Source organism: Bos mutus, chromosome 2 (assembly GCF_027580195.1).
Source record: "Bos mutus isolate GX-2022 chromosome 2, NWIPB_WYAK_1.1, whole genome shotgun sequence".
NCBI classification, from domain to species: Eukaryota; Metazoa; Chordata; class Mammalia; order Artiodactyla; family Bovidae; genus Bos; species Bos mutus.
The window spans coordinates 38,279,361-38,297,653 of record NC_091618.1 but is presented as its reverse complement, the minus strand read 5'-3'; the positions used below and the strand labels follow the sequence as shown (position 1 = coordinate 38,297,653).

General features: G+C 36.5%; 1 protein-coding gene across 7 annotated transcripts in view; it reads left to right on the top strand.

Moving 5' to 3' along the window:
- Positions 1–17,451, top strand: part of MAP2 (microtubule associated protein 2) — a 297,749-nt gene extending 280,298 nt beyond the window's left edge. For all 7 annotated transcript variants that reach the window (XM_070387393.1, XM_070387384.1, XM_070387377.1 and 4 more), the window contains 4 exons: positions 6,989–7,081; positions 9,019–9,100; positions 13,807–13,919; positions 14,141–17,451. In XM_070387393.1, coding sequence (XP_070243494.1) covers positions 6,989–7,081; positions 9,019–9,100; positions 13,807–13,919; positions 14,141–14,356 — 504 coding nt within the window. In that variant the 3' untranslated portion in view covers positions 14,357–17,451. The remainder of the gene's footprint in view (positions 1–6,988; positions 7,082–9,018; positions 9,101–13,806; positions 13,920–14,140) is intronic.
- The last annotated feature ends 842 nt before the right edge of the window (positions 17,452–18,293 follow it).

The following is an 18,293-nucleotide window of genomic DNA, read 5'->3' as shown; positions in this document are numbered from 1 at the left end:
ACTAGGATATTTGAGTGGACAGTGACCAACCCAGAATCATTGAAGAGAATAGGACAATAGCGATATCTTCTGTAGGAGCCCAGTTTTGTAACAGACATATGGCATCTATAATTATTGAGAAAAATAGTCGCACAGCTCTTATTAGTGAAATGGGAGTAAATAGGTAGATACAACCTTCATTCATATAATTCAGAGCATCTCCACATACTCTATTGTCAAAAAATTTGGTGTGGTTTGATTGTATGTAAAAATTAAATTTTTAAAGCATTATTATTTTTGTATTAAAGTTTGTACAGTCACTAAATATAAAGAGAAGAAATCTCTAATGGAAGATATATGTGTCTTAGGGATTCAACAACAACCTTCCACGTTGGGAAGCTTTTATTATTTGTCCCAATTTCAATGTTTATTGCTCTTCCATATGCATAAGTTGTGTGCTTATGGCTGTTATCTCTTCTGTTAAAGTCCAGTTTTCTTTTGGCAAAGAGGCTCAACTCAGAGCTCAGTTCAGTGCGGCAGGTCAATGCCTAATGGACTGGATAAGCTAGGTGAAGCTATGAGGAGCTTTGCAAAAAGCAATAAAGTTCATCTTTTCAGCTAAAATATAAATTCAGTCTACTGGTAAGAACATAATGCAATCTTGAATTCACTATAGATAGTAAGCTTGGTTAATTTAACTCAAGGCATAGGTAAAGCTATCTTATTAAGTGTATTAATTTGAAGCTGTCTCACTGTACTTAGCTCCTTAATCTACAATCATCTAAATCTAAATTTTAAAATAGTGTTAGTGTTTTAAGGACTCGGCTGCTTGATTTAAACAAAGATAGGAAAATAACCAGTTTCTCTAAATGTGTGGCATAAAAAAAAATAAACAATAGCTGAATGAATGGTACTTTTTCTGTCTATTGGTCAGATCCATCGAAACAGATACATTACCATAAGTAAAGTTAATAGGCAGTAGAGATTTGCTGTATGACACAGGGAACCCAAATCCAGCTCTCTGTAACAACCTAGAAGGGAGACAGCTTAGCAGGAGGTTTAAGAGAGAGGAGACATATGTGTATCTATGGCTGATTGATGTTGATGCATTGCAGAAACCATCACAATATTGTAAAGTAATAAAGTAATTATCTTCCAATTAAAAATAAAAGTAAAAAAAATTCCTTTATATACTCTTAACAGACTCCATAAATATTTGTGCCACAAAGGGCAAGCTGAAGGTGAGTGAAAAAGCAGTGTTTTTGAAATAGAAGCAAAGAGAGAGAGTAAGAAGAAAATGAATTGAATGAAATGTAGAGTAGAATCTTTTTTATATTTTTTATATAAAATTGTAGGCAATATCCTGCGACTTTTTTGGCCTTTCACGTGCTACCTTGAATGAGTTGCTTTCAATTTTATATTCAAGGGGAAAACAAAATTAATTCTGGAGGCAACTAATAAATTATGGTGAAACAGGATTTTTTTCTTATCATATAAAATTATTATGATCAATTTTGTGAAGGTCTACTAAGGTGCTATTAATATACATAGGCACATTTACAGAATCAAAAATTTTATAAACAGAGAAAGATAAGCTTATTTTGATCTTTTTCTCATTTGCAGATTTATTCTTTAATCATTTACAAAGACTCTGCTGTGTACCATATGACACATGACACATGGCCTGGACAATCTAAGCAAAAGTGTTTGTTTTCCTTGTCCTCTCCTGGTGTCCTGCCTTTATTTGATTTAAAATTTTTTTCCAAGCCATTTCTTTCCATCACCTTAGGGCTACAAATAAGTACTAATTAAAAAGTATAATAAAATACCCGACTAATTGTAAAATACTGTCAGTCAACCCAGCATGAAGAAAAGCTGTTCACCAAAATATATTACATAATATTGACAGGAAATTTTTTTTTGCAACCAAAGTCATCATTATCTCAAAATGAAAGCTCCTTGAAATCAGGGACTCTGTCTTTATGCAATAGAACTTTAATAACTATAATTCAAGTACTTTTGTAAGGTAATGAAAAGTTTTCAAGCTAGGCTTCATAAATATTAATTATTAAAAACTATGGAAAAATTATTACTTTGGGTTTACAAAACTGAGACCTATAGACTCTCTTTTTGTTTGTTGTTCATTTACAAACCAAACAAGGACATGGAAACAGCCTTGAATCTCAGGTTGTTTTCCGACAATTGAACAGACTCTTGAAAAGTTAGTTTATTACCAGCATGGCCTAATATTCCTTACACTATCTTAAAGTTTTAAACTAAAAAAAAAAATGTAATATCAAGAAGTTACGGCATATGAACTTTATAAACCTCTTTGTATGTTAATTTTCATGAGTCACAATGACTGTCGTGTTAGTAACTTTCCTTCCAGTATCCATGGACAGACCACTTAACCTATGTAACAGTGGGTCTAATGGCTAAACTTAATGTCTGTTCACCAAAACGTTATTTCCAAATTTTTCAGCATTATCTATTCACTCCAGTATTTCTCAGTGTAGTTCTACTTTCTGTGCTTTGTGACACAGCCTATACAGGAAAATTGAGCTCTCATCTAAGTGGATCCTCTACCATGTTCTTTTCCTTAGAGCTCTGTGGAATTGTTTGTTTTGACATAAACCATTATTTCTGTTTAAATGTGTATTGAAATATGCTTATTGTTTATATTTGATATACTTAGTTTTGAAGATGTTATTGGTCAGTGTAGGTAAGTGTTAATTAAAATTCACAGTGGACTATACTGTTTATACACCTGTGTGCGTTTTGACCAGAGCACCAGGTTGTTCACAGATGAATATTTGAAGAGCACTATCCAGAGAACTTTTAATCTTCAGGAATATATATGATATGATAATATTTTTATTTTAATATATGATGTCTATGGACTCTATAGAGGGTAGATAGTTTTCATTAAAATTGAATGTTATGGAATAGGAAATACTTTTGAGAAAGGCAGAAAGTGTTTTTAAACTTGATAAGCATTCCTAAGAAATGAGGCAAACCCAAAGGAAAAGCTTAATGCTCTATAAAGTTGAAGGGAAGTCAATTGAATGTCACTCAATTCTGTGTAAGACTGCCTTGGATGGGGAAAGAAATGATTTTGTAATTGAGGTTCATACCTAGAGGATGCCTAAAGGGCCTAGCACCAGGCTGTAAAGGAACTGAGAAGAGAATCCAACTTTTAGACACCAAGTTACTTTCCATATCTTGGTATCTTGAGTTGACATGTGGATATTTTATTTTTAAAAAGCAGCAGCAGAGAGTGTCAAAAAAAAAATCAGATTCCCATTGCTCAAGGAACCCATTTTGACATCGCGATTACTAACTCTGTTTTGTAAACTGTTTTACTCAAAACTAAAAATTTCATTTTTAATGTTTCATGTTTCCAACTAACCTCTAGTAAGAGAGATCTATTCCTGCCTTCAAGCATATCCCACATTTTGTATTCCTCCTCTTTCTTAGAGTAACCCCATTTGAGGGAGGAAAAAAAACCTCATTTCTCTACAGGAGCAATTCAGCTTATATGCAGAGAGAGTACAGTGGCAGATCATTTCAATTGAACCATTTGTGATAAAATTCAACTAGAATCACATCAAAAATATCCAGAAAGTAACTCTTCTGTTCTTTCCTAGTGTAGTGGAGGAATAGATAGAATTAACTAAGTTAAAATAATTCTAATTAAATATTCAGTTGCATTAATCTATTCTTTATAACTCTTCATGCTTACAAGACCCTTATATGAAAGAAAAATCAGTGATGTTTGCATATAAGTCACCAATATATGCCCAAAAGAATGAAATCCTTTTCTGCCAACCCTGCACTGAGGAACTGGTTTGCCTGAACCCTGAAAGATAATCTGTTACATACTCAACTTGGAGTGAGGGCATTCTGTCAAGAGATAATAACATAAAGACATCATGGGGATGAACTTGAAAATATAAACAAGGCCCCTATAGTATAGACTATAACACAATCTGAACAAAATGTAATATATTAAAAGAGAACTCAAACATCAGTATTGCTGCGAACCTTGGTTGCCTGGTTATTAGTTTTATATTTTGTCTCATTTTATAAGAAATAGGAAATTTGGTAGAATTTTTAATAAGGCATAGCTTTTGGAAGATGATCCAGTTGCTTGATATAATAATACATTTCATGTGCTATGAAATATGCAGAAGGAAAGATTCTCTCATTCTTTGCATTAATAGAGCAAGTAAAATTTCTAATGGAAAAAAATTAACAAAGATTAAAATGTGGTTTAGAATTAATGTTGGATAATGACTATTTGACTATTTTTCCTTTATATTATAAATATAAAAAATTATTTCATTTGTAAAATAGAAGTTCATTATATTTTTTTAGGCAGTCTCCAAGATATTAAAGTAATTTTCCCTTGACATGGGCTTTAGGAAAATAAAAGTCCAATGAGAATTTCTTCCCAAAGAAAGCAGTTTTCATTTCAATTTATCCATAGAGAACAGAGAGTTAAAACTCAACTCTGATTAAAAAAAAAAATCTAAAATAAAGCTTTAACCTTCACAGCAGCCATCTGTTTTTCTATTTTGTGGGAGGGATGGTTTCTAAGGACTGCCAGTATTTGTGGAATCAACTCTCTAAGGTGTTATTTGTCAATGATCCTAGAGATGTTTGGCATGAAGTAGTTTGTAATTGTGGTAAGGCATAAATGTGAGTTACATGGCTCAGGTACAAGTTGTCAAGCTAGAGTGTAAATCTCACTGAACATCAAACATTCACAGCCCTGAGTGGTTTTATTTCTGTCCATTCAACCATTAAGCAAAATGGTGAATGTCATACTTTGTCTCATTTTAGACAGAAGCAGTATACTATGAAGTTTTTGCAATTATGGAAATATGTAAAGGCTGTGCTATAAATGCATGTCCAAGTGAGCAAACATAGGTTAGTAAAATCTACCATCAAAAAAGGCCAGTTAGGTTTTTTACTAGAAAATCCATGATTCTCTTGAAAATCTAAAGAAAAGCAACAGAAGTTGGCCTTGAAGTTTTAGGATTTAAGATTTGAATCATCTTTAAGTAATGCTGGCAATATGTCCTCGTTGGGTTTGAATCATTTGCTTTGGAAAATCATAAAAAATGTCAAACAGTTGATTAAACATTAGAGTCAAACAAATTTATGCAACTGAATTTGGAATTTCCATTTTTGCAACAAGTGAGTCAGATTTAATATTTGGCTTTTGATCACTTGGTAATGAGTCACTTGATTGGTACTCTTATGATCTCTAAATTAAAACTTGTAAATGAAATATGAGACTCTGTATATCCCAAGGATTAGAAAAATGGCTTAGATGAATTCTTTTTCATTTCCAAAATAAATAGCTCCTTATGCAGAATAATTTAAAGTATTACTATTAGAAAAAAACAAATCAGAATTATTTGCTTTCTAAGAATAACTTATCTGTGAAGTTTGAAATGTAATGGCCCTTATTGACTTGTTTATCTGCATCTACAGTTTACTTGAAACCCTTAGAACAACTATGCTTTTTGTTAGATACAGACTTTGTGACATTGCCATTTTTTTTAATTGGAATATTTATTATGCTCAAAAGAGTGCCCACATCATCCTGTCTTTTGAATTCAGATTTTGACAAGTCTCTTCCCTTGGGCTGCCGATGAGAGCTGTCAATGATGCTTCCCTGTAAGGAACAAGCTATCTTGTCAGTGTTAGGCAGACGCTGCAATTTAAGCTTTGTCTAGTTAAAAATAGTCAAGATTCAGTGTCCTTTTGAATTTTGTACTCTTTTTTGCAAATTAGAAGAGATGTGATACCATTCTTGGAGAAAGCTGTATATCTAGGGTAAATTTATTTTGCTTTTTTTTTATGTATAAGAGGATAAACTGTCCCCTAAAATACTGGAAATGTGATATCTCTCTAGATATTGGGGGGTACTTTTAGTCAAAATGAAATAAAACAAACAAAAAAATAACAAACCTTTCCTTCCATTCTTACATTGCTTGTTTTGGAGGGCTCTCCAAAACATTCAAAATTCAGAAGATGCATGAAAGAAGCTACAAGAGTTATTACTTTGCACATTACTTTACACCTGAGTAATATCTTTCCAGATCTGGATTTGCTGTTGTCCTTAAAGATGAACACTGGACTTCCTGAAAATAGAAATGAAACACCTAACCTCAAATCTGTTGGGCCCAATCCAGACCTGGACTACCTGTACATGGCCTGGTTCAGGTCAGCTAGTTGACAGTCCTTGGTTTTCTCCCCTGTAAAAATGGAAAGGATGCTATCACACCAAAGTCAAGGGTATTGGCTATTTATGAGCAGGTGTCAGAAAGTGGCCTTTCAGAAAGCTGCTAAACCAAACCTGCAAGGGAATCATGAAGGCTTCCAGTAGAGGAGGCTCAGAGTCTCCTTGTTGATGATCTTGGGAAAACCAGAGCTTCTTCCCTCAGATGAGTGAGAACCCTAACCTGTAGCAGTCAGCCAGACCAGTGTGAACCTCATCATTCTGCATGGACCAGTCGTAGTCCACTCAAGTTTAACCAGGTGATTTACAGTCAGGCTAACACTCCAGAAGTTGGAGGGTGGGGTGGGGAGAGCACTGGCACATCCTTCAGAAACCAGGGCTGAACTATTGGACCTTCCATGGAGGAGACCTGAGCCCCAATGTTGCCCACAATATCGGAAACCTCCTCACAGATAATTTACTTTTCTGTTCCTATATTGTTTCCAGATTACAGCGGCCTACAGCCAGGGTATCAGGCTCTCAAGCACTGGCCCTTGGAGATGGGGGTGAGGGGTGCAAGAGAAAAACACTTCATATTTACATGATAGATTTGCCTTTAAGTTTCAGTGTTAGTTTTTCTCATAAATGATAAATGTAAGTGGAAAGGAGTTTGGAAGCTCTTTGGTGCTAACCCATTTCTGGTTCCCTGGTTCCCAATATTCTATCCCAGAATTTTGAAAGAAAATGCACAGTGAAGTTACTTCCAATTCCTTTTAGGTTAGGATTTTAAACAAGAAGATCGATTTTAGCAAGGTTCAGTCCAGATGTGGTTCCAAGGATAACATCAAACATTCTGCTGGGGGCGGAAATGTAAGTAGAAGCTTGTGTCAGAAGCTGTCCTGATTGTGTGGCGCCAATCTGCACAGCCGGCACTTCGTCTCCTTTCTCACCTCCTTCCCAACACCTCCCAGCACACTCCCCACTTCTTGTTGCTGTGCCACAAGTCCCCCTGGTTTGGGAGCTTGTCAGCCTTGCATTTTCAGTGATGGGCTTTCCATCCTTCCCTCTGAGATCACTGGTGAATTTCTTGCTTTTTAAAGGGGGACACCATGGTTTTCAGGGAGATGGAAAGCCCATTTCACCTGCCAATTTGTTGCTGGCCTTTGGCTTTAAGGTATTTTCTCATGCTGTCTCTGCTCCCTTGCAAAAGTCAGCTGAGCACACACTTTTCTAGCTCCTTTTGAGTTACTCCTGAGGCAATGACTGATGTATGAAAGTATCCAAAGTGTATAATGTCGATCTTTTGTGCTTCATTATTCATGAGAGTTGGGATAATACAAACCTGGTGAAGCATGGCTCATCTGTAATTCAAAGTGAAAGGATTCAAGTCCCAGTATACTCTTTGTCTTGATTTTTTTTTTAATCCCTGTCTCTTAAATTGGGTGGAAATAATATTCTCTGAGAGGAAGAGAAAGATGAATTCATGTTTCTCAAAAGTATTTGAGGAAGAGTTCAAGCAGGCAGACTCAAGTAAAGTAGGCATGGTTCTTTGTTAACATTAGAATAATAAAAAAGGTGAATAGGGTGACTATACTACAGATCCAATCACCTAGACTTTGGGTTCTAGCCATCTGTGACTCAAGTAATTTATAGAGTATCAAATCCAGAATTCTTGCTTATCTAATAACTCTTGGTTTCTTGCTCCTCGGTTGGGCAGAGATGGAGTCAAACAGTGAAAAAAGAGACAAGCAAGTGCCTGATGTTCAAGGCAGCTCCACTGAGCATGAAAATGTGCCATATGGGAGAACCCCAGCAAGATTTGCTGGGCTCCTTCTAGGGTCAGGGCTGAGCCTCAGGCTCAGTGTTTACACTGACAGGCTCCCCTCATCCCTGGTGCACTGACTGTAAGTACACGCCGTGTACTGCTCTCAGGGAAGCAATCTCAGTCCTGGAATTAATAGGTAATTTTGAGAGTATCAGAGGATTGACCCAGCTGACCTCTACAATAGGTGCTGCTGGTCAAAACACCTACGAAGGAAAGGATGATTTTAAAGTTATTAGAGAAGCTTCCAACCTCCAAACCAATAGTCTGAAACTTTCCCCTAGAGAAGAATCGCTTGTTCAACTTGATTGATTTGATTGGGGAAGATTCCTTAGCCCCATTTCCAGTGCTAGATTACATAATTCCCATGTATTTCTGATGTAAATGAACCAGGACCATGCTTGGAAAGCACCCTTTCAAATATTAGAAGAAGAATTGATTTCAGTAAAACCCAGAAGAAAAACAAATGCTATCTTTTTATCATTTGGTGTGCAATAAAAATTGCATTTAGCCAAAATATGGCAAGAGTGTTTTAGAAAAGCATGTTTAGAGCTTTCTTCTTCTTGTATCTTAAAGCAGTGTTGGACTTCTTGTTTGTATGAGCAGTTTTGGTCACTTTCATGTAAAAATCACTTTCTAAAGAATACTTTCCCTTTTCACTTGGCTCTTTGCTTATGGAAAGGTTTAATACGGTGTGGCTTCTTTCTCTGAGTGGAAAGCGTGCCTTCTTAATACAGAAGTTCTGTCCCTTTGTGGCATGATCTGTTTTCTACTAATAAAATCTTCTCTTCTAGGATTTTCCTTCACTTGTGTTTTTCTTTCCAACCAAACATATGGGAGAACGTATGGAAGATTGCGTTTTCCCATGTGTGTGTATATGTTGTTGTATGTTGTGAGTTTGGGTATATTTCTAGATTTTACATATGAGCTTAGGGGCTTATTTACATCTAAACTATTTTAAGCCTATTTTCTGTGGTTCACACAGGTACAGATTGTCACCAAGAAGATAGACCTAAGCCATGTGACATCCAAATGTGGCTCTCTGAAGAACATCCGCCACAGGCCAGGTAAATCAGTATTTTTAGTAGTCTGAGAGAGATTATATTGAATTCAAAAAATCGACAAGCAAAGTTTTTGTTGCTGTGAGATATCTGATTGGAAGGACCTTTCCACATCCTGATACTTCATGCTTGTGTTAATAGAAACTTAAATTAGAAATTTTGAGGCATCTTCATATGGACAAGTAAACTCAGTTACCACAAACAGGCCACATATCCTAGGACACGTTAAAAATGAAAAGATACAGGAGATGCATTTATCTGTATGTACTCAACATGCTTATTGGAGCTCTTTTGAAATATATAGTCTATAAAATTATATTGGGCCATATATTCTTATGTAATTCATGGACTGAATGCAGCATTTCAAAGGTTTTGCAAGAAATTGTTTTTCTACATTATGTGGGGGAAAAAAGGATTGTGCTTTTTAACAAAGCTGAAGAAATGTATTTTTCTGTTGAATTTCTCAGATCTAGGTCAATAAGCATTGTGAATCTTCAGAATGCAATGTCTCCCCAACTTATTTGACCACAGACTGCTTGTTTTTCTGGAATATCTCATAAGTTTAGTTCAGTTGCTCAGTCATGTCCAACTTTTTGCGACTCCATGGACTGCAGCACACCAGGCTTCCCTGTCCATTACCAACTCCTGGAACCTGCTCAAACTCATGTTCATTGAGTTGGTGATGCCATCCAATCATCTCATCCTCTGTCATGCCCTTCTCCTCCTGCCTTCAATCCCAGCTTCAGGGTCTTTTCCAGTGAGTCAGTTCTTCACATCAGGTGGCCAAAGTATAGGAGCTTCAGCTTCAGCATCAGTCCTTCCAATGAATATTCAGGACTGATTTCCTTTAGGATTGATTGGTTTGATCTCCTTGCAGTCCAAGGGACTCTCAAGAGTCTTCTCCAACACCACAGTTCAAAAGCATCAATTCTTCAGCACTCAGCCTTATTTATAGTCCAACTCTCACATCCATCCATATATGACTACTGGAAAAACCATGTATTTCATAATATCTCATTATTATGAGATATCTCATATCTCATTATTATATCTTAGGATATCATAATATATGATATATTATGATATTTTATGATATATTTTTATGGGATATCTCATATCTCATAAGTCTAGTGCCCTAAGGTAGAGTGTATATTCATATGTGCTAGTGATTTTTCCCTATTTAATTTGTGAATTTAATGCATATGTGTCATTTTTTTCTAAGTATCATGTACTATATGTTTTTGCTAAATTCCACCTCCACGCATATGTAAATAATGGACAATTGTCAAATTTGTTAATTTTCTTGAGACTATTTTGACATAACATATATACCATTGAAGGACAAAAAATTGATTTTAACCATCTATTCTTGGCATCTTAATTAAACCAGGTAATATCTTAATCCCATGAATCATAATCTCAAGTGTTATCAGAACAAGGTAAAAGAACAACTGACCCCAGTAAGATTTCTGACCAAAAGATTATTGAGAAGAATTTTTTTAGTTGAAAAACAAAAGGTTTCAAAAATGGATAAGTATTGGAAATATGTCTAGAAATTGGGCTTCACTTTGGCAAAGGGTGTTAATAAAGCAATTCAAGGAGATAGAAACTACATATAAGGAATTTCCATTACTGATTTCAGAATTGTTATCTGGAATTAGCCGTCTATCATTCATGAGAGAGAAGGAACATGTTCCCAAATGGGTATCTTCACAGCCCCCCATCTGTGCCTTATATCTACAGACATTTAGCTGATTTTGTCCTGTGTCAACAGTATGATGGAAGTATCTGGGTACACTGCCTACCTTCTTCCAGAATACAAAAGAAAATACTGGACTCTGTAATTCCAGATGATAAGTATACATTTAGTTCAGTTCACCTAAAGTCTTGATGCACAGAAAAATCTTCTATATACGAGAAAATATCACGTGTATGTTTTACAGGTCATAAAAGGCTATTGTCATGGACTCCCACCTATTTCTCACTCTTACTTCATAATAAGTGAATCAGATGACCAAGTTCACAAAGACGTGTTAACACAATGAATGATCTTTGACAATAGCAAGCTTTTCACAAAATTACTTTGGATTGTAGAATGTCTCAGAAGGAAATAAGGAGGAAACAATTCATCACCTGGAGGCACAAATTGAAATAGCTAGTCTTTTGACTTCACTTTGGAACATAAGAAGCTTGATGGGGATTATAATCCTCTGCAGTTACTGCTCCTAATGGGGCCAGAATTTTTCAGAACCAAAGGCAGAGATCTCTGATTTCAAATGAGCTTCTCTAACAGTTCTATAAAATTACCTAGCTACCCACTCTAGTATTCTGGCTTGGAGAATTCCATGGACTATGCAGTCCATGGGGTCGCAAAGAGTCGGACACAAATGAGGGACTTTCACTTCACTACAGCAGGACTGTGACAAAAATAGACTTCTCAGGCTTCCTTTTCTGAATATAGTTTGGGTCAATATTACATTGTTTTTCCCTTCTCTCTCAAAATATAGTCTAACAAAAATTTTAATAGGGTTATATTGGCACAATATATAATCATAAAACTTGAAAAGACAGTTTCTATCAGAGGCTTATGAAAATAGAAAAGTAAGATCTCAAGAAAGTTGATCTCCTGTAATTGAAAATTCAGTATCCTCTAGCGTCTAACCAATATAACTGTGTTTTATGAATCACACTAATCCTGTCACAACCAACAGGTGAGACCCATGGGGCCAAGTAAAATGTTGGTAGAATAACACCCCTGCAATAATGCATCTTTTGAGGGAAGGACAGCTTCATGTCTCCTACAGGAATGAGTTAAATAGCATCATACACATCCTAAGCCTTCAGAAGGAGTGTGAATGAATCTTCAGAACGTAACCCAGGAACTTCCCTGGTGGTCCAGTCGTTAAGTCTCCATGCTGCTCCCAGTGCAGGGGGCCCAGACGTGATCCCTGGTCGGGAACTTGATCCCACATGCTGCCCTAAGACCCAACACAGTCAAGTCAATAAATGTAAATTTTTTTAAATGTAATCCAGTAACATCATACAATTTCAAGGGGGCCCTGGCCAGGTAATTGGGTGTTAATATAAATTTCTAGATATCACATGAGAAAAACACCGCAGGAATAAGAGACCTGTGAAGTTTTAACAACCCTTTCTCTCTCATCTATGGAAGTAAATAAGTATCAAGAGTCCAAAATTAAAAAATCTTTTCCATGTTTCCATAGAGTCCCTCAGGTATTTTTTCCAAATCAAAATCCCAAAAGAGATGCAATAATAATAGAGGATCACATGGCTTACTACTGGCCTTATTAAAAAAAAAAAATATGCATACAGCTAAAACCAAGTTGCTAATGAAAGTGAAAGCTAGTCTCTTAGGTGGAAACAGGTAAAGGTATCTAATCCAGATTCTTCCCAGGTCAAAGACATCGGCAGACAGGCCCAAGAATAAGCTAAAGAACAACAGATACCTACTCGACGTAGAACTGCTTGCATTCACAAGCCTGAAAAGGTGTGCAGAAACGGAGGTGCCACAGAAGGGCGGCTCATGGCACTCTCATCTATCAGCAGATCCTCGATTTTCAGCTAATTAACATTTAAGAAATGGCATCGTCAGAACTCCGTCTCCATATTATCAGATCAGTGTCAAATTAGTCCTATGGCATCTGGACAAGAATGGGATCTCTAAGATTCCCTTCCTATCACTCCATCTACTAATTAAAATGGAAGCTTTTAAGCACTTCAGCCTCTGACTCCAGTTTCATCAGTCAAGGTATCAGTGCTGAAAATTTACAAGTGGCAATATCATGCATATGTACACAATTGCTAGCCTGTAAGTGACCTATTACCATGAAGAAAAATAGAGAAGTGCTTCCTTGCAATTTAATTTGCTCCCTTAAGAATAAGAGACAAAATACTCCAAGTTTGAGAAAGGATACATATGGTACTTTCATTGTGTTATTTTTAGTTTTTATTACATAGATAAGAAAAATACCTCTGATATTTTAGGTTAGCCATGAGTAGAGAAAAGAATTAATATGTAAAGCAATCCAGGGAATGATACAAAAAGGATGTCACTGCCTTAGATGGATATATGAATGTGCGAGTTGGACCATAAAGAAGGCTGAGGACTGAAGAATTGATGCTTTTGAACGGTGGAGTTGGAGAAGACTCTTGAGAGTCTCTTGGGCTGCAAGGAGATCGAACCAGTCAATCCTAAAGAAAATCAATCCTGAATATTCATTGAAACGACTGATGCTGAAGCTGAAGCTCCAATTCTTTGGCCACCTGATGCGAAGAGCTGACTCATTAGAAAAGACCCTAATGCTGGGAAAGATTGAAGGCAGGAGGAGAAGGGGACAACAGAGGATGAGATAGTTGGATGGCATCACCAACTCAATGGACATGAGTTGGAGCAGGCTCCGGGAGTTGATGATAGACAGGGAAGCCTGGCGTGCTGGGCTCTGTGGGGTCGCAAAGAGTTGGACACGACTGAGTGACTGAACAACACCTTACTTAGATGGTATGGGGAAAATGGTGTAGACTAAAAATTCTAAAAGATTCCTTTCCCATCTATGGTCAGAGGGTTAGTAGAGTTCATTAAGTTTGTGATTTGCCATGGTCTACCTGCTATAGTCATTTTGGGGAACTAGTCACCAAAATAGAAGATTTAATGTTAGCAAGGCATTTAAAAGCCTTTTTCATCTCCTCCGTAGGTGGTGGGCGTGTGAAAATTGAAAGTGTGAAGCTAGATTTCAAAGAAAAGGCCCAAGCTAAAGTCGGTTCGCTTGACAATGCTCACCACGTTCCCGGAGGTGGTAATGTCAAGGTAAGACACAAGATTGTGAGCAGATCTTGCCTTTTTAAAAAATCCTTTTGAAATATTCTTCATCAAAATAGGTCCCAGATTAAAGACCTGGACACCCAGGAAGTAGGGATGGCAGAGCTGAATAGAAGTGACATGAACATCAGCTCTGGGATACAGAGAAAGAGCTAGGGGACAATTTAAAATGTTTGAGTTAACCGAGGACTGATGCTTGTCTTAAACAGATTGACAGCCAAAAGTTGAACTTCAGAGAGCATGCTAAGGCCCGTGTGGACCATGGGGCTGAGATCATTACACAGTCCCCAGGCAGATCCAGCGTGGCTTCCCCCCGACGACTCAGCAACGTCTCCTCTTCTGGAAGCATCAACCTGCTTGAATCCCCCCAGCTTGCCACCCTGGCCGAGGATGTCACTGCCGCACTCGCTAAACAGGGCTTGTGAATATCTCTCATTTAGTATTGACGTCATACTATTTAGGCATGAGCTCTGGCAGGAGTGGGCTCTGAGCAGGTGTTATATTCATTCTTTACAAACCGTAAAATAAATAATCTCATTCCCAAACTGTAGTAATTGTTACAATTTTATAAAAAAAAATAGGATATGCAGAAATTGATTTGATTTCCATTTGCAACAGGAAGATACTGGCTTTACATGAGTACAATTGGACAATTTTTTTTTCGCTCTGCTGTTTTGCATGGAGTATCATTATTTTAAAAATTGCATTTCTACCTTTCATGTGCCTGAAGGCTATCTACTACATTCTGAAAGGCCTTGTTAAAATCCAAGCTGCTCATTTCACTATTCTGTTGCTGGGTGAAAAGATAAAAAGTTGCCCCTTGTAACTTATTACAGGTTAAATTAAATCAAGGAGTCATTGCAGGAAGGGAAGAGCATGTAAGAAATGGTTTTTTTTTAAAGCATTATTTTGTATAAATGGGAAGAAAGATTCAATTAAGTTATTAACGTTTGGGACCTGGATAATTATATCAGAGTATAAGTCAATCCAATAAATTATTTAATTAATTAAAAAATAGTTTCGAAGCATTTGAGCTGTGGTTGAGGAAGTGAAAGTGCATCTCTTAGGAATGAAGCACTTTCATTAGGATGGACTTGTGTCTGGTTAGGATGTCAGTTGATCAGCTAGATTTGTGTCCACACTACCAGTTTCACACCCTTTCCATCTGTTTGATACAGTATTATAGATATAAATATATATATATTTCTCTGTGGCCATTTGTGATACTTCCTCATACTTGAATATTATACTTCCTTATTCACAGTATCTGTGTCTCCTGCACCCTTTGGTGTTGCAATTTTAGGTATGTGAAAGTAGATGTTAGCAGGGTTCTCTCCCTATTAAAAAAAAAAAAAGTTAAAAAAGACAAAAAGTTTTAGCATGAAGTTGCTTTCTGTAACAACTCAAAACTGTAACCCTGTTTTAGTGCCAGATACAAGTTTCTCCCATTAAAGTTTCTCCCGTGATGCTAGAAAAAATTTATTTTTCTTTGCTTTCACCAACATGGAGTTTGTGGGGGTGGGTCCAGTTATACATAAAAGGGGTTTACAGATTGTTGGTTTAAGATTATGGGTTTGTCTTATTTTGAATCACAGAATATTTTGGGGTTTACTCCTATAATCATTCATGGAATAGACTTATTAAGATTTCTTTTTCTTTTTTTTCCATTTGCTAAAGTTGAAACTAACAGTGGGAGTTTGGGACATGATATTCCATTCTTCCAAGCAGTACCTGTTTATTCAGTTATCTGACAGAAAATGTTTGGCCTCCATACCCGAAGTAAGATCCCTTGATCAGAAAGGGAAAATACAGTATTTTGAGAACTACAAAATATTGGAGATGCAGATATCTAAATCAGTTTTTTCATGATTCCAACATTGCACTCTATAAAGGAATACTGTTTTACTATTATTTATCAGTAGCTAATATGGTTCTGACTTTATATACAGTCTAGACATCACAAGTCAACTAATTCTTCTTTAAGAATCATTCATCTTAAATTTATGAAGAAGCAATGAAATAGTCATTATTAGTCTGAGTAGGGCAATGGGTTACTAGGATGAATGGATGCTTTTTAGTATTTATCTATTCTTTTTCTTGCTCAGGGCTGGTAGGCTGGATCTGAAAAGTTAAAGGCAAATGTTTCAATAGGGTTTGATCCCTTTGAGTCAAATCAGTTCTCAAGCATAAAGGAGGAAATGATGAACATGGACTGAGGCAATAAGCTAGTATAGTAGCATCTAAGAACGAAGCTGAAGGATGGAAAGGCAGAGAGACACGGGTGCCGCGTTGTGACCCATTGGAAGTTACAGCCAACGTGACTTCCGTGAAAGAAACTCTGTGAGCAAAAGTGCACCATTCACTGTCAACTAAGAGATTTTACGGAGGCAAACATTTCTGAAACTATAGCTCAGTTATTTAGGATAGTCAAAGATTTAGAAAGGACTGATTAGGACTATGGGTGTGTCTATTTTCTGCCTAATTATTGCTGTGAGGTTTGATTTGACCAATCTGGGCATTTTATTCATCAGCTTCCTTTGAAATGCACCAGGAAATAGGAAAAGAAAGAATAGCTGTGTGGGGACTTAATGGTATTTTCTTATGTGTTAGGTAGTGTTAGGTAGTGATTAAAGCTCTAGAAAGAAATTAACAGCTGGTTAGAACAATTTTAACCTGTGAAACATGTATTTTTTTCAACTTGGTTTAAAATTTTTATAAACACTAAGTAACCATGTTCTACATATTAAAATTGTTTTTTTACAAATACATGTCTAAAATAAAGATTATATAAGGTACCCAGTGATTAGATTTGGCATTAAAACAAATGTTTGCTTCAAATCACAGCAAAATTACAATGACTAAATACCCTCACTTTGTATGGAAATTAATAATTCTATAAAATGAAATTGAAAATTGGTAGCAGTAAAAGAAAGAAATACAGGCTAACTGTCTTCTTTGGGGGATAAGGGGTGGAACCCATCTTACCTTTACTCTCAAGATTAACGACACAAATTAAGCTTTTTGAACACCACTCTTGTGGGGACATCCATACGCTGATCTAGAAATTAAGGCTTCATAGTCTCAATTCTAGATCAATTAATGCCAGTTTCTCTCTGGCTTTTGCCTTGGAGAACCTGTTTAAGGAAACATAAGTAATCCAGAGCTATGAAGAGTTAAAAGGCCCACTCACTCTCTCTGGGTCACCTGCAACCAATAATTGGGTACCTTTCAATGATGCAGGAGAGATCCGAGTTCATGATGAGTTTCAAAGGCCATGTTCATTTAGGAACCAACTCTCTCTGGATTCTCCTGCTGAGTTCCAGCAGGGTGATGGGCTGAAATCCCACCCACAAGCAAGACACCTGTGGATCACCAACGAGGTATAGCTGAAGAAGGCTGAAGTGAGAACTTGGTTAAATGGAAGAAAGTACTGACAGTAGCTGGCCTTCTCCACATACTCACATAGTTTTAGAGCAGGAAATGGGATCATCAGGCAAAATAAGAGATCCAGTCACTATTATTAAAGAAATCATCTCAATGTGGTTGATTTTTGACATAGCTGCAATTATAGCATTTTCTCCTATTTTTTTACACTATGAAAAGGAGGAAAACAAACCATTCATGGTCTAAGTAGCTAGAAAAGGTAGATTCATGGTTTGAAAAGGCAAATTCTAGGCATTCTTTCCAAGATTAATATGTTAAATCAGTATTGATGTTTGTTTTTTTAAACCTAGGGGTTTTTAGCCTGGGTATGTAGGTTGAGGCCAAGTCCCTCTGCAGGAAAAAGCTTATTTTTAAACTCAGAAAATGTCAATCATGATACTTCAACTTTAGCAAAAAGAAAAAAATCAACAAAAAGTATACTCTGTATGCTGGGATTCCAAGGTTCCAACATGCCGCTACAAATCTGTGGGGGGTTTCTTTCTTCTGATAATTCTAGAGCCTGTTACCATAGAAAGGCATTTCTTCAATGGCTGGTTGTAGTTAGTTCATGTTTTTCAATCAAAATTTGCAAATGTATTTGTTGCTGTATAGTGATTGTTTTGCAAAATAAAATTGCTTGTCACCTATCTGATAGTTTCAGATTGTTTCTTCTTGTTTCCTGGAAAAAGAACATAAAACATAATACATATTGCTCAGTCCAACCAAAGAAAAATTATGAAGAGGAGGCTTCAGTTATCTGCTGAATGCTGGCTATGTGTCAGGCCCTATCACCGCTGTATTAGCAGGATGCTATCTGTTGCAAGTGACAAACTCAAATTGGCCTAAGCATAAAGGCTACTTTATTGAGTCAAGTCTCCCATCAAGGCAAGAGTATCTGCCTCAGGCGAGGATGTATCCAGTCACTCAAAAAAATGTCTT